The 14,478-nt window shown below is 35.2% G+C and overlaps 1 protein-coding gene across 5 annotated transcripts in view; it reads left to right on the top strand.

Moving 5' to 3' along the window:
• ODF2L (outer dense fiber of sperm tails 2 like) overlaps positions 1-13,047 on the top strand; it is a 36,559-nt gene extending 23,512 nt beyond the window's left edge. For 2 of the 5 annotated variants that reach the window (XM_042952484.1, XM_042952486.1), the window contains exons 10-16: positions 670-780; positions 2,824-2,928; positions 5,220-5,378; positions 6,815-6,900; positions 6,983-7,145; positions 9,920-10,045; positions 12,540-13,047. In XM_042952484.1, coding sequence (XP_042808418.1) covers positions 670-780; positions 2,824-2,928; positions 5,220-5,378; positions 6,815-6,900; positions 6,983-7,145; positions 9,920-10,045; positions 12,540-12,668 — 879 coding nt within the window. In that variant the 3' untranslated portion in view covers positions 12,669-13,047. The remainder of the gene's footprint in view (positions 1-669; positions 781-2,823; positions 2,929-5,219; positions 5,379-6,814; positions 6,901-6,982; positions 7,146-9,919; positions 10,046-12,539) is intronic. The other 3 variants (XM_042952487.1, XM_042952489.1, XM_042952488.1) reach the window with 3 other exon arrangements.
• The last annotated feature ends 1,431 nt before the right edge of the window (positions 13,048-14,478 follow it).

Here is a 14,478-nt window from a genome sequence, read left to right as displayed (position 1 = left end):
TTCTCATTGACTTAAAAATTCAACCTTTATCATATACTAAATATAAGTTTGGTGTATTTTTCTTTGTCTTTTCCATTGACTTTTAAATTCTAAAATTATATATATATTATATATATATATATGTATATGTATATGTATATTTACATACACATACACACACAGTAAACTTAAAAAGTTTAGTTCTTTATACATCCTAATATCTAGTAAGTACTGAGATTCTCTACCTTAGTATTTCTTTCAGAATTGTATTAGTCTTTCCCATTTATTTTTCCATATGAATCTTAAAATTAATTTTGTTATATTCCCCCTCCTCCCAACTGTTGTATTTTTGGTTGAAATTGCACTTAAAGTGTTATTGTTTTGAAAAAACTGATATGTCACTAGTATTGAGTCTTCCCATCAAAGAACATGGTCTTTCTATTTTCCAAGTCTTTCTTTCTCAGGAAATTTTAAAAGTTTTAAAAATATATGTCTTACATAAGTCTTGTTATAGTTATTCATTATTACTAACTTTTTAAACTTCTTAAATTTAAATGGTAATTTTATGCAATAAAGATAATTATGTTATTAACTTTGTTGATAAATGAGTTATGTTTTTATAACCCTGTAGCACCAGAGTATAAGTGAATTCTAATGATTTATAAAATCTATTTATATATTCCTTGCTAGACTACACTTGCTGCTTTGAAGGATGAGGTTGTTTCTGTTGAAAATGAACTCTTAGAATTGCAAGAAGTAGAAAAACAACAGAAAGCCCTTATTGAAGTATATAAAACTCAGGTGACTATTGCATTTGTTTTAATGTTAAATTTTGTAGACAGTTTAAAACACTGCATTTTTAATGATCTAAATTAAAGTGGAGCTATTATTTTGTGATAGAATATATGTCCCATCTATTTCTTAACGCCTCGTATATTTTTATAAGTAGATGATTCTGCTGATTCCTGATTCATACATTGACTGTGTATATACTGGGTATTCCTAAAAGTAGATCTAGGGGCACCTGGGTTGCTCAGTCGGTTAAGCACCCGACTTTGGCTCAGGTCATGATCTCATAGTTTGTGAGTTTGAGCCCTGTGTCGGGCTCTGTGCTGACAGCTCAAAGCCTGGAGCCTGCTTTGGATTCTGTGTCTCCCTCTCTCTCTCTGCCCCTCCCATGCTCACGCTCTGTCTCTCTCAAAAATAAATAAACATTAAAAAAAATTAAAAGTCAATCTAAAATTAATTACGTAGGTGTAATGTAAACCTTAGGTACAATCTTGTTACACTTAGTTATATTTATTTGTCATCTTATATATGTAATGGTACTGATGTAGAATAATGACTCCCTTCTAGGGTCATTAAAGCTCAACACTCCCTCTTTCCCAATAAAAAAAGTAAAATTCTGATTTACTCACATGAAAGACCTGGAAAAGAACATATGAAAATATATATGGAATACAGCATGTGTTCAGTGGCAATTTATAGAAAACCTTATGTTTTGGAAATGTAGTATTCAAGAAAATATGTATGAGAAGATGAGACTTATGCAGGTCCTTGAACAATGGTAACAGACTAGTCAATAAAAAGCTTGATTTTACTGGATGAGAGAGCATTTTAATTAAAGAATAATGAACTAAAGGTAAAAGCTTAAGCAGGGCATTGTGTAGATAGGTAGGAAGGAAGTACATCTGGATGGTTTAGATGGGAAAATGAAGTTGAGACATCCAGTTAGAATCTTGTAGTCATGGGGCTCCTGGGTGATTCAGTTGGTTGAGTTTCTGACTCTTGGTTTCAGCTCAAATCATGATCTCAGAGTTCATGAGTTCAAGTCCTGCGTTGAGCTGCACGGTGATAGCATGGAGCCTCCTTAGGATTCTCTCCCTCTCCCTCTCTGTCTACCCCTCCCCTGCACTCTCTCTCTCTCAAAATAAATAAAAATAAACTTAAAGAATATATATTGCAGTCATGTGGAGCTTACCAGACCAGAGGTAAGATGGAGGCCATAGTGGACTGCGGGACACATTATGGAGAATGACATCTGGATCCTCCAGCTGTGTGTTTGGCTTTAATCCCTCAGCAAGAATACTGTGCATGTTCTACGCTCTGGGCTTTGTATGAAGTGCTTAGATTTTCTTTCTTTTTTTTTTTTTTTTTGAGAATTTTTAAATTTTGGAGTGTAAAATAATTGGTATGGAATTGGTAAAATAATTGGTATAGTTTGGATCAAATGTTCTTTTTTAAAAAAAAAAACAACGTATTTTATTTTGTTGTAATAAATCTGACTCTTCCCAAATAAATATGCATGTGGACATACATGTCAGCATATTTCAATTACTCCTTAGTCTTCAGATTTTTTTTAATTATTATTTTTTTAGTTCTCCTTAAAGTTCATTTACCTGCAAGTATAGATCTCTCTAATATTCAGTCTTAAGGGGAGAGACTAGAAGTATTGATGGGAAAAGACAGATAAGTCATAAAAGGATTGTAGTTTGGAATAGAGCACTGATCTATTCTTATATTAAAGCAGGAATAACATTAGATAAAGATACTGAGGGTATTGATAGGGAAATAATGATTTGCTTTTTATTTTACATTATAGTCTTTTTTTTTTTTTTAACATTTATTTATTTTTGAGAGACAGATCATGATCAGGGGAGGGCCAGAAAGAGGGAGACAGAAGATCCAAAGTAGGCTCCATGCAATGAACATAAAGCCTGATGCAGGGCTCAAACTCACGAACCTTGAGATCATGACCTGATCCGGAAACAAAGAGTCAGACTGAGCCACCCAGGTGCCCTTACATTGTGGTCTTAATAATAAAATATGTTACTCTATTTTCAGATACAAAAGTTGCAGGAAGCAGCTGAAATGGTGAAAAGCAGATGTGAAAATTTGCTACATGAAAATAACCTAATAACAAAAAACAAAAATAAAAAGTTAGAGAAGGTGAGTTTGATGTTTTAAGCAATAAAATAATATTTTATTTATATGTTTTGTACTTTATGAGTACTATACCTATTCTTTCATTGTGGTTGTTTTCTCTAGTTTAGACCTAGGAATTATCTGTCTTAAATCTCTGTAGGAGTTTGTTTTCTAAAGAGATAATGTTTCTTCCAGGCTTGAAATGTTTGTATGAATTTTTTTTTATTTTTTTACTTTTTCCTTAATATTTTGAAAACAGCATAAATGTTTAATTTTTCTGATATAAGAGCAGACTTAACATAGCTCAAAAAAAAAAAAAATGGTTATCACGTAATCCCTGAGCTTCCTCAACCATAAATATGCAAACTTGAATATCTCTCATTTTTAATCCTACCTTTTTGTTTCTGGTACTAAATCTTTTGTGTCTAAAAAGCAAAGTAAATATTCTCTGCTAAATGCAGAGAATATTTGGAGGAAAAATAATATTAAAAAAACAGCATCATTTCCCGTTGTCACCCCATTGCAACAGAATGAGGGGAAGGCCAGTGTTGGCAAGTTAGGATGTTTTTGCGAATATTTTTAACTTTTTAAGTGAAACCTCATCCCTCTTTGGGTCTTGTCATGTTGTTTTGGTAAGGAAGCAGTGGAAGTCCTAGGACACTGACTCCTAGCTGGAGAGATCATGGGATGTTACCAGTCACTTCCAACTGAGTATAATAAGGTGACTATCTCTGGGTTGCCCCCACATTTGGGATCGAGATGTCTGAGTGCGGCATGAGTGTGAAGAAGAGGTCAGCCAGAGTGGGCATTCTGCTGGTTAAACAGAGATAAAGATAGCCCACCTAACATGCAACTGACTACTTTCTTGGGATTACTTTTCACCTATTTTTAGCAGCATGTCTAGCATTTCATGTGTTCTGGTCTCTTTTTCTCATGAGACATACCACTGCAAAGGTCTCTTTTGCTAAGCAGCACTGTAAATAAAAATCCTATTAAAAAAACCTGTTCAAAAGGCTGATGGGGCAGAAGCCTGTAATTTTCAGATACCACGAGGTCACAATGTCTTCTAACTGGTATTAAACCAGAAGTCTTTTTTTTTTTTTTTTTTTTAAGAAATTTCCATTCATTTTTTTTTTAAGTTTATTTACTTTTGAGAGAGAGAGGGAACACTAGGAGGGGAGGGACAGAGAGAGAGAGACAGAGCGAGAATCCCAAGCAGGATGTGCACTGTCAGCACAGAGCCTGACATGGGGCTTGAACCCATGAAATGTGAGATCATGACCTGAGCCAAAATCAAGAGTCAGACACTAACTGCCTGAGCCACCCAGGTGCCCCTAGAAAAGTCATTTTTTAAGATGAGATTTTTCCTTTTCCACTGTTGACTCTCATGGTTTTCTCATGGGCTCTTAGATGTTTGGGGACCCAGAGGTACACTTTGTTCTTGCTTGACCTTTTGTGATCAAGAGTGCCAGGTGATGCACGGTAGCTCTAGGTGTTCCCTGTCTCAGGGACAGAGTCTGGCTCTTGTTTTTTCCTTCCTATAAACATCCTAAATGCCATATGTCTTGTTATTTTTTCTTAATTAGCCATGTAAGCATTTCTTAGGTTTGCTTCTTGTCACATTTCCACAAAAATGCCACAGTGAGGTACCGCACTAGCCAAAGGGATGAATGTAGATAAAATTAGGGAGACTTGTTCATAGTAACACTAAGGATGAAGTTACAGTCTACTGAGTACTGATGACATTAGCTAACTACAAATAATATATAGTAAACCCCACCAACCTGAACGAAGATGAGTGCAGCAAGGCTGTTCTGACTAAAAGATCTGAGTTACAAGACTGAATGACAGAGAGTGACGATTACTTTAGACTGATGGCTGGGTAGTAGAAAACTACCACACTAGCTTTACTAGTAATAACTATGCCTGAGTATAAATTACAGGATTCAGGAAGTTTGCTTTCCTCAGTACGTTAAACATTCTCCCTGCAGGCTAATATTATATGCATTTACTCAACAAACTTATTTTCAACTACTTTTTAAATTTTAATCCCAGTATAATTAACATACAGTGTTATATTAGTTACTCAACAGACTTTTTGCAAACTAAATTGCAGCCCGCTTTTGAGTTATATGTTCTTAGTTGGCAGAGTCCAAGTTCATGTTTATTCGTATTTATTTGGTTGAATCATTTTGTTTATAACGATTATACCTAAAATACTCATTGTATTACGAGCATATGTAGTATGTAAGGTAGTGAAGACATTAATGCTGAATGTATGACCTTGCACTTATTTCCCTAATGCTCCAACTCAGATGAGAGGCCAGACGGAGTCTCATCTGAAGGAGTTAGAGCACGTCCGCGATTCGGTGACGGCGGCGGAACGGAGGCTTCACGAGTGTCAGGAGAGTGTGCAGCACTACAGGGAGAGATGTGCGGACAAGGTGCACACCGTTAGGGAGCTTCAGGGCCAGGTGTCCGGCTGTCATTTTGCTGTCTTCTAGATACGTTAAAGGAATACTCTGGAGTGATTTCACCAGTTGAGGGCACTCATGTCAGGGGTTGATGTGTTTTGCTTTTTTGTTTTTTTTAACTCCCATTTAAGTCAATTTATCAGTTTATTGCAGATGCTGTAATATTTTGCAACCTATTCTTATAGTATTTTATCGTGGAAAATTGGTAACTAAAATAGCTCATTTTATTTGTATAAATCTGTATTTAGACATTTGAGAACACAGTAATAGCATGAGAAGAGCAATACTATGTTTACATATACCTTTTTGATATCATGATAAGCTAAATTATTATAATTTACTATACAAAAATTAGAATTTATTTTCATTAGAATTGTGCATCAAATTCATTTGGATTATTCTCAATTATTTTTATTTTTTTTACTCCCATCAGAACAGGGATCATCGATGCCCTGTTAGTCACCACATAGCCATCTCCTTTTTTTTTTTTTTTTTAATTTATTTATTTTGAGAGACAGTATGCTCATGAGCAGGGCAGGGGAAGAGAGAGACGGAGAGAGAGAATCCACATACCATCTTCTAATTCAATACCTAGCACAGAGTAAGCTGTTACAAATATTTTTTTAATTAATTACTCTTTCAAAGAAGTATATGCAAGGAGGGAGCAAGTCTTTTTGTTTATTTGCAAAAACAACTCCCTGTCTATCTTCCAAATGTAACCGGGATTTTAATTTTGAAATGCATCCTGTTTTTGAAAAAAACATGCAAATAAAACTTTGCTAAATTTAAATTCCCGAAAAGAGATTTTTGTAGGAGAATGCCAAATCTACATAGATAACCCAAATTATAAATTAAATTATGAGAAAAAAATTATTTTCAAGGCTTCTTAAAATAAGTATAGCTTTTGAAGCAATGGGAAGAGTATTTGGTCTTGGCATGAACAAGTTGTCTTTGGTTGATTTGTTCATTTTATTTTGCTTCTCACAAATACAGTTTTCACTCATAGTTAACTTCATAGATGTTCAATTATCATTCACTATCTTGAGATGAAGCAGGAAACTGTAAGAGTAACTCTAAATATGCAACAATAGGAGATTAATGATTTTTAGTCTTCAAATTTACTTAATAAAATAAACACCCTTTTTCAACAAAGCATTGTTCAGAATGTTTTAATTGCCATCTTTCAGAAGAAACCTTCTAGTAGATGATTTCCTATGAGACAGCATAGTTTTTTTTTTTTAAAAAAACTTAATCAGGAATTTAAGAACTTATGTTTTAAAAATGTAATTATTTCTTTGAGTCTCTCTGTGTAGGAGTAATAATATTTAGGCCTTCTTGTTTCATTAATGATTATTCTAACACTAAAGTACATAGATTTCTTTGGAAGTTGCTTATAAAGAAAATAACCAAGAAAACTTTTTCCCCCCTTCTTTTAGGTTGATGGAAATCATAATCTTCTAAAAAAGCTTTCTTTGGAAGAGGAAAATTATCTTATTCAGTTGAAGTGTGAAAACCTTAAACAGTAAGTATTAAATTGACTTAAAATTGGTGTTACATTTTTCTCTATACACTATAATTTTAAAATATATGTTTTCTGCAAAAAGAAAATTAGAACAGATGGATGCAGAAAATAAAGAGCTTGAAAAGAAACTGGCAAACCAAGAAGAATGTCTTAAGCACAGCAATCTTAAGTTTGAAGAGAAATCTGCAGAACATACAGCATTGGCCAGACAGCTGGAAGCTGCTTTAGAAGAAGGAAGACAAAAGGTACAGATGGCCTTTATTTAGAAACTTTTTAATTAGTTTACCGAAGAGTCGTCTTTTTAAACAGACAATATCTCATCTTACCAAACCTACAGTTATTGTTTTTATCCTGATGACAGGGTGAAGAGAGCAATTACATTTTTGTTTTTTACCTACTTTTCCCTTTTGGAGCTAAACAGCTGTATTACTGGTACAGAATTACTTCACTAGGTGAATGATGATGTGGCAGGGTAGAGGGCAGAGATGGAAAACATGGAAAGAATTCCCCCCTCCTTTTTGTTTTTGTTTTGTTTTTTTGAATAAAAAGCAGTTGTGCAAATTATCGAACATTTTGGTTAGGATCTGGTGAGGTGTAAAGCTCTACTCCCTTTTCTTTTCGCCTAATATTATTGCATAAATACATACAAGAATTAAAGAAAAATTGAATTCCAGTTAAATCCATTTGGTTCGCATTTAATAAATATCTTACTGTGTGTTGGGCACTCTGCTAGTATTCGAGATGCAAAGATGAATAAGACCTTGTTAGTTCCCAAGCTCATCGGCAGTTTCCCTGGTGTAATCAGAAACCCACATGTGGAGGGCAGAGAGAGACCGTAGAAAGAGATGCACCATTCCTGGTTGGAAAATGGCAGGTTTAATAAGCAAGGGAACATGAGAGTTGTCTTGGACAGCCACAAGATGAGTAGATTTCCACAGCCACCTGACAGACTCTTAAGTTTATAAAGAAGCCCTTTAACTAGGTTCAGTCATGCACCCAGACCAGAAAATCTCAATGTCACATTTCATTCTCAAGGCTCTTTACCTGGAGCAGCTACTGGGAGCAGGGAAGGAAAGCAAAACACATACCTCAAGGACAGGGGAGAAGGTGGGGAACTTCCAATTGCCCAGGTCCAGCTCATGGGTTACCTGGAGGTCATGTCTTTTTTACCATCTCCAACAGACCTCGCCCCAGCTCTCAGGACACTCATAGTCCAATAGGGAGATAATAGGCAAGCAGACAAACGTCATCCAGCATGTAGGTGCTACAACAGAGGGAGGGTGCAAGGTACACCAGAGGATGTCGTTAGTTTAACTGGGGGCGTTGGGAAATGATTCAGGAGGGTCTTAAGGAAAAAATACATTTATCAAATGATTTGAAAATGTAATCTTGAAAGGGCATAAAGTGGTCTTTGGATTCCAACAGGCACTAGGTTTGAATTCTGGCTCTGACTGGGTTTGAATTCAGGGTGACATTACACCCTGACCCAGAGTGAGTCACTTCTCTAAACTTTTAGTTTCCTAATTAGTAAAATGGGGATGTGTTTCCTCATCAGATTAAATGGTGCTAAAAAGAGATCCTCTTTACCATGATGACTCTCAAATGTGTATCTCTTCCCCAGGTTTCTCTCTCCCCTGAAATCTAGACTCAGATTTTCTGCTACTTACTTGACATCTCTACTTAACATCTCAACCTTAACATGTCCACTACAAAATTCTGAATCTTTCCCTCTAAACTGTTTTCCACCCATGTCTTTCACGAACTTGTGAATGGCAATTCCACATAAGTTAGATAAAATCTGATGTCCTTAAAGTGTGGCTCATACATTGCAAGTGTCATCTATCTATCTATCTAGATTTGTTTTAATTGTGGGAAACCAATTTAAATTGACTTTGAAAGGCACAACATTGAATAAAAACTAGGTAGCAAAATGTATTGCCAACGGTAGGAATGTAATCCAGATTTCTCAGCCCCATCAACCTTTGAGAGGAAAATAAATGCCTTTATCCTGGGTTCAGCCTAGGTAGACTTCAGAAATGGTAGGTGTTCTCAGATTCCTTCTCAGAAGTGTTGAGAGTTCCCCAGAGATGTGTCTACGTTCTCCTTTCTCTCCTGCTGCACTGGAACATGGGGCTGTCTCTAGTTCCTGCCAGGTGAGGGTGCCAGCACTGCCCTGTCACCGTTGTCCACAACTGAGGACATTGTCAAGGGCTCTTTCTCCTACAGCTTTACATCCTGTGAGCATCCCTCACTCACAATCACCTTTGGAATTTGTGCAGAAGAAATTTTTGTAAATTACTTTACAATAACTTAGAACTAAATTTACAGTAGGAATATAGTTAGAGGACAGTCCTTCCCACTAGCTCCTTACTCCTGAACTAGCCCTGCCTCCACTCTTACTCTTCTGGCTCCAACTCAGAATTCTTGCAGAAAGGCTCCCACATATCTGAATCATTGGATGAACATAGCCCAGCTAGACTTTCTGCTAAAATAAACCATCGTAGAAGTAGAAAACTCAAATTCAGACCACTTTGTAAGTGAATGAATGAAAAACAGTTTCTTGTGTGTGAGTGACGTGTATACATCTCCTGCTCTGTCCCAATCTCATCCATCCAATCTGTGAGCAGCACTGGATGAGAACCTTCTATGCTCTGTCAGCACTCTAGACCCCACGGTGAATATCCATACAGTAGGATGGCAACTGGCAAGTTGGCCTCAGTAGGTTAAAAAAATACAGTATTGGGAAAAACACCTACCCAAGTCACAGAGGAGTGCAAATGTGTGTACTTCTTCCATCTGAAGCTAATTTTGCAGATATTTTTAATGCAAAGAGAAATAAGCATACTTATGCTATATGTATTTTTTCAAGATAGAACATCTTTAGACATTTTCTAATTAAGCTAGTATACAGTTAATATCTGTTCAGAAAAAAGAGGTATAGTATAACTATGTCAAGTCTTTAAGTCATACTTTAAAGAAAGCATATTTAGTTATTTTACTCTCTTAATGAAAATTATAGGTTTCTGAAGAAATAGAGAAAATGTCATCTAGAGAGAGGGCTTTACAGATTAAAATATTAGATCTGGAAACTGAGCTTAGAAAGAAAAATGAAGAACAAAGTCAACTTGTTTGCAAAATGAACAGTGTAAGTATTTGTAGGGCTTAATATATTTTCATAAGAAGTAAATTAGCATTTAACATTCTTACTGTATAGTTAAAGTATGAAGTGAGGGGATTGCTTTACTGGTAATATTAAAAATAACAAATTATATAAATCATAAAAATTTAAGATGTCATGATTATGCCAAAGAATTATTATACTGCATCCTTGGTAGCTTCTATTACATTTCCCCAAGTCTCATCAGGCCCTTTCCTGAATATTACTTTTGCATGACGACTGTTTAATGAAAGTTACAGATATAATCTACTTAGGAATTTCTGGTATGAATTTTTCATTTTTTTAAGATACACAATTTAAACTATTATGAGTTAGATTTTGATATCTGTCTTGAGTAATGAATATTATATTTTAGAAGGTGATGAGTTTGTGTTAAGTAAATATTCATATTGTTATATCTGCATATGAGACGGGTGCTTTGAGCCACTCAGCCATGAGATGAGAATACCAAATTGGCCGTGTTTAATTAATCTTCTAATGTCTTTTCCTAAACATTCATGAAAGTAGTCAATTGGCATAAGGCACTATGAGAGCTAGCACTAGTCGTGACTAAATTACTTGAAAACTATCTACTTGGTGACATAGAAAATGATGATACTTTATCTTTTCTGGGAGCCGGAGACACCACGAAAACTATTTTTGTATTCCCAAGTGTCTAAAAGTTGAAAACGTGAAAGATTCAAAAGTTAAATGATTTTTGGCATCCAATTTTGGTTTCATTTTATCACCATCAAAAGTGCCATGGCAATTTAATCAGAACAAACGTTTCTCAGTTTTAATGTAGCATGGGCCTTCCCTTTATTCTAAATCTCTTTTATTTATAGATTGATTTTTTTAATGTTTTTCCCACCATCAGAATTTTTGATACTATAAAATATGTGTAATTAAAGTTCTAAAAAAAATAGTAAGATAAGTTGGGTTTCTCTACAATTTCCCAGTACTTGGTTAAAGCTTCCAAAAGAAAGAAGTTTAAGATCTGAGGTTCTGCTAAATCTGATAATTTTTACAGGATAAAAATCTAGAATTCTAAACATTGGTTTAGACATTACTGAAAAACGAGTCTATGTATTTTGTCCTTTCAGGGGACAGTTCTGTGGGCAGGTCAGTATTTATTTTATATACATATCTTAGCTCCAGTTGAATTGGAAGCACCCTGAGAGCCTGTCCCATAGTTGATTATATCCTGGTGTCTTCCACAGCACCCCGCCCAGGGTAGCAGGCTTCTTCAGATTTCCTGCCCAAGTGCTTCACCTGGGGCAGAGTGGATATGCAGACCCAGGCATGGCCCCACCCCCTTAACCCAGGCCATCCTTCCTGAAGCCTGAATGTCTCTGGAGTCTAATGCATTATCCTATAATCCACAAACATTTCACATTCTACCCTACAATATAAGTGTGTTCATGTTAATATTTTTCCCTCCAAACTGTTGGGTAAAACTGATGTTCTGCAAAGATTCACTATATTCATTCTATGATTTTGTGTAGCCCATCCTCACACATTGTTTCATCCCATGCCACTTCCCTCTCCCAAGGGGCATTACTCAGTTTCAGAAGGTGTCAGGTATCATTGAATACCTGATAGGAAGGAATGCAAAGATTTCTTTCTCTTTTGAAGGTGTGTACATTTTAGTTGGAAGCTAGATGGTATCTGCAACTTATCTATCTGAAGTATTTTCAGTGAACAGATCGATTTGGGAATTTGTGTGCAGCTGAATATTTTTAAAAATATATTGGGCTTTGAGGGGCGCCTGGGTGGCTCAGTCGGTTAAGCGTCCGACTTCGGCTCAGGTCATGATCTCGCGGTTTGTGAGTTCAAGCCCCGCGTCGGGCTCTGTGCTAACAGCTCAGAGCCTGGAGCCTGTTTCAGATTCTGTGCCTCCTGCTCTCTCTCTGACCCTCCCCTGTTCATGCTCTGTCTCTCTCTGTCTCAAAAAAAAAATAAACGTTAAAAAAAAAAAAAAAAATATATATATATATATATATATATTGGGCTTTGAATTTTTTCCTCAAATAAAGAACACCTATAATATTTAGAATTCTTTTTATTTTTAAAGATTTCCAAAAATGTTCATATCATAAAAACTGGAATTTTTAAGGCAGCAGAAGTCTTATGGTATAAAATAGAGATTTTTAGGCAGAGAAAATGGCAAAAACTAGTATTAAAATAGGTCATGTTAAAGGTAGTGAAAATTAATTATGATAGTTTCAATAAAATAGTATCACAGTAAAGATCAACCATGTATGTACTTTAGTCATGCTGAATTTTAAAGAAAAGTGAGCTCTAAAATAAGTAAATAATGAACATATCAGATGTTAGAATTCTCTCTTCAAAATTAAAATTGTGTATTTAATTACTGTATATATAAATTTTACACTGTGACTCTCCTTTGATATGAATGTCATTAATTGATCCTTTGATATGAATGCCATAATTGATTATGTTTGTTTCTTTTTTTATTTAGAAAGCACAACACCAGGAAGTATGTTTGAAAGAAATACAACATAGTCTTGAAAAGTCGGAGAATCAAAATGAGAGTATTAAGAATTATTTACAGTTTCTTAAAACTTCTTATGTAACAATGTTTGGATAAATTGTTGGATTTATTTTCTATAAGTGATAGGATTTTAAGTCTAAAACATGATTGGGTAATAAATAAACTTTAATTTACGGGTGGGAGTAGTAGAGTTTTTATGTACATTTTTAAAATATAATTTATTATCCAATTGCAACTTTAAGATATAGATGTCAGTATTCCTTTTTGCCAGATAATTTCCACTTAGCTCTAGTTTAATTTAATACTTATTTAAATGATACTGGTTTTTAGAATGTTTTTCACGTACACAAAAGAAACCAGAATCTTGTTTATAGCCACCATTTAAGTGAATTTGTAATAAAGCTAGGCCAATTATGAGCCAAATACATGATTTTGAATAACCCATATAATTTGTTTTACATTGTGGCGCCATATATATATATAATATATATATATATATATATTATATATATATATATATAATATATATATATATAATCAAGGAAAATATTCTGGATATTAATTTTTAATAATGGTATAAGTACATACTTTCTAAAGATTCCAAATGTCTCAATGTACTTAATACCGTTTCAAGTATGATGCGATGCTAATTTCTGTGAGGCTTTTAATATAGAATTTTAAATTATAGCTATTAAATGCCAACTGATGGTGACAGATGAAAACATGTTGTCCCGCACTGTTTCTTTATAAAGAATGGGCATTTGGGCTCTCCTGTGAATTCAGTCTCTTTTGTGTTTAATTTTTTATTAGTGATTGTCTGGTGTTATCAGTGTAAACATTCTAAAGCCCCCTGAGTTTACTAAAAGATTACAGGGGAACAACTTGTCCCACCCCTTCCTATAGACAGCTCCCTTGGGATGATCAAAACAAGCACTCTTAATGCCAGGAAGCTTTAGGATAAGGTCTTTATTATTGTGACGACATGGAAGAGATACCAAGAGCTTGTTCCCGCTTTAATCCCCCACTCTATATGCCAAGGCAGGACACTCTCAAAGGGGACCGATGTAGTCAACAAGGAATCCAGTAATAGTAGCTCCTCTCAGACAATGGCTTGAGAGCTGTTTATTCAAAGGACACTCATGTCTCAAAAGATCATTCAGAGAGGCAAATTGTCTACTACATGGTCCAGCCTCTGGACAGAGGAGTCTCCCCGAGATGTTTTATCCTCTTCTCTGATCAGAAGTGCGATTCTGCTTTTCTCCAGTCTCCCTCAGTCCTAAGACTGCCATACGGTCTACAGGAGTTACTTGCCAATGACCCGACTGCTCGATAGTATTTTTCTTAAAATACCACCACACAGTAATTTCAGGACCTGGCCACATTTTTTGCCCAACAATTGCTAACAACATTAATGTTGCCTTTTTTTATCTTTTTTTTTTTTTTTTTAATCATAGTACTTTTGCTAAAATGCATACTTACCCTTGTGGTCCTTTCTTCACCTCCTAAAGCAAAGGGAGCTTTAAGAAATGCTCACATGAAAGGAAACTAAGGTTCCTGAGTATTGTTCACTAGACTATGAGCTCACTAGACTGTGAGCTCTTATTCAGATTTTTATTCCAGCCACTAGACAATAGCTGGTGTATAGTAAATGCTCAGGCGATGTTTGTGGATAGACAGATGGATGTTGAAAGAGAAAAGTATTCATATTCCTGTTTTACATTTGAAAAAAGTGTAAGCATAGAAGGATTAACTACTGTGGCTGTGGTATAAAACTCTTAACTTTTAAAGTTGGCAGCTGAGCTCAACTCTTCTGATTCTGAAGTTAAAGTTCTACATACGGTGCTGTTTTCCTGTCACAAGCAATGGTGGCAGCAGCAGCACAGCTATTATTCACCGAGTGTTTGCT

The sequence above is a fragment of the Panthera leo genome, chromosome C1, assembly GCF_018350215.1.
Source record: "Panthera leo isolate Ple1 chromosome C1, P.leo_Ple1_pat1.1, whole genome shotgun sequence".
In the NCBI taxonomy this organism is placed as follows: Eukaryota; Metazoa; Chordata; class Mammalia; order Carnivora; family Felidae; genus Panthera; species Panthera leo.
This window is presented reverse-complemented; position numbering and strand designations above follow the sequence as displayed.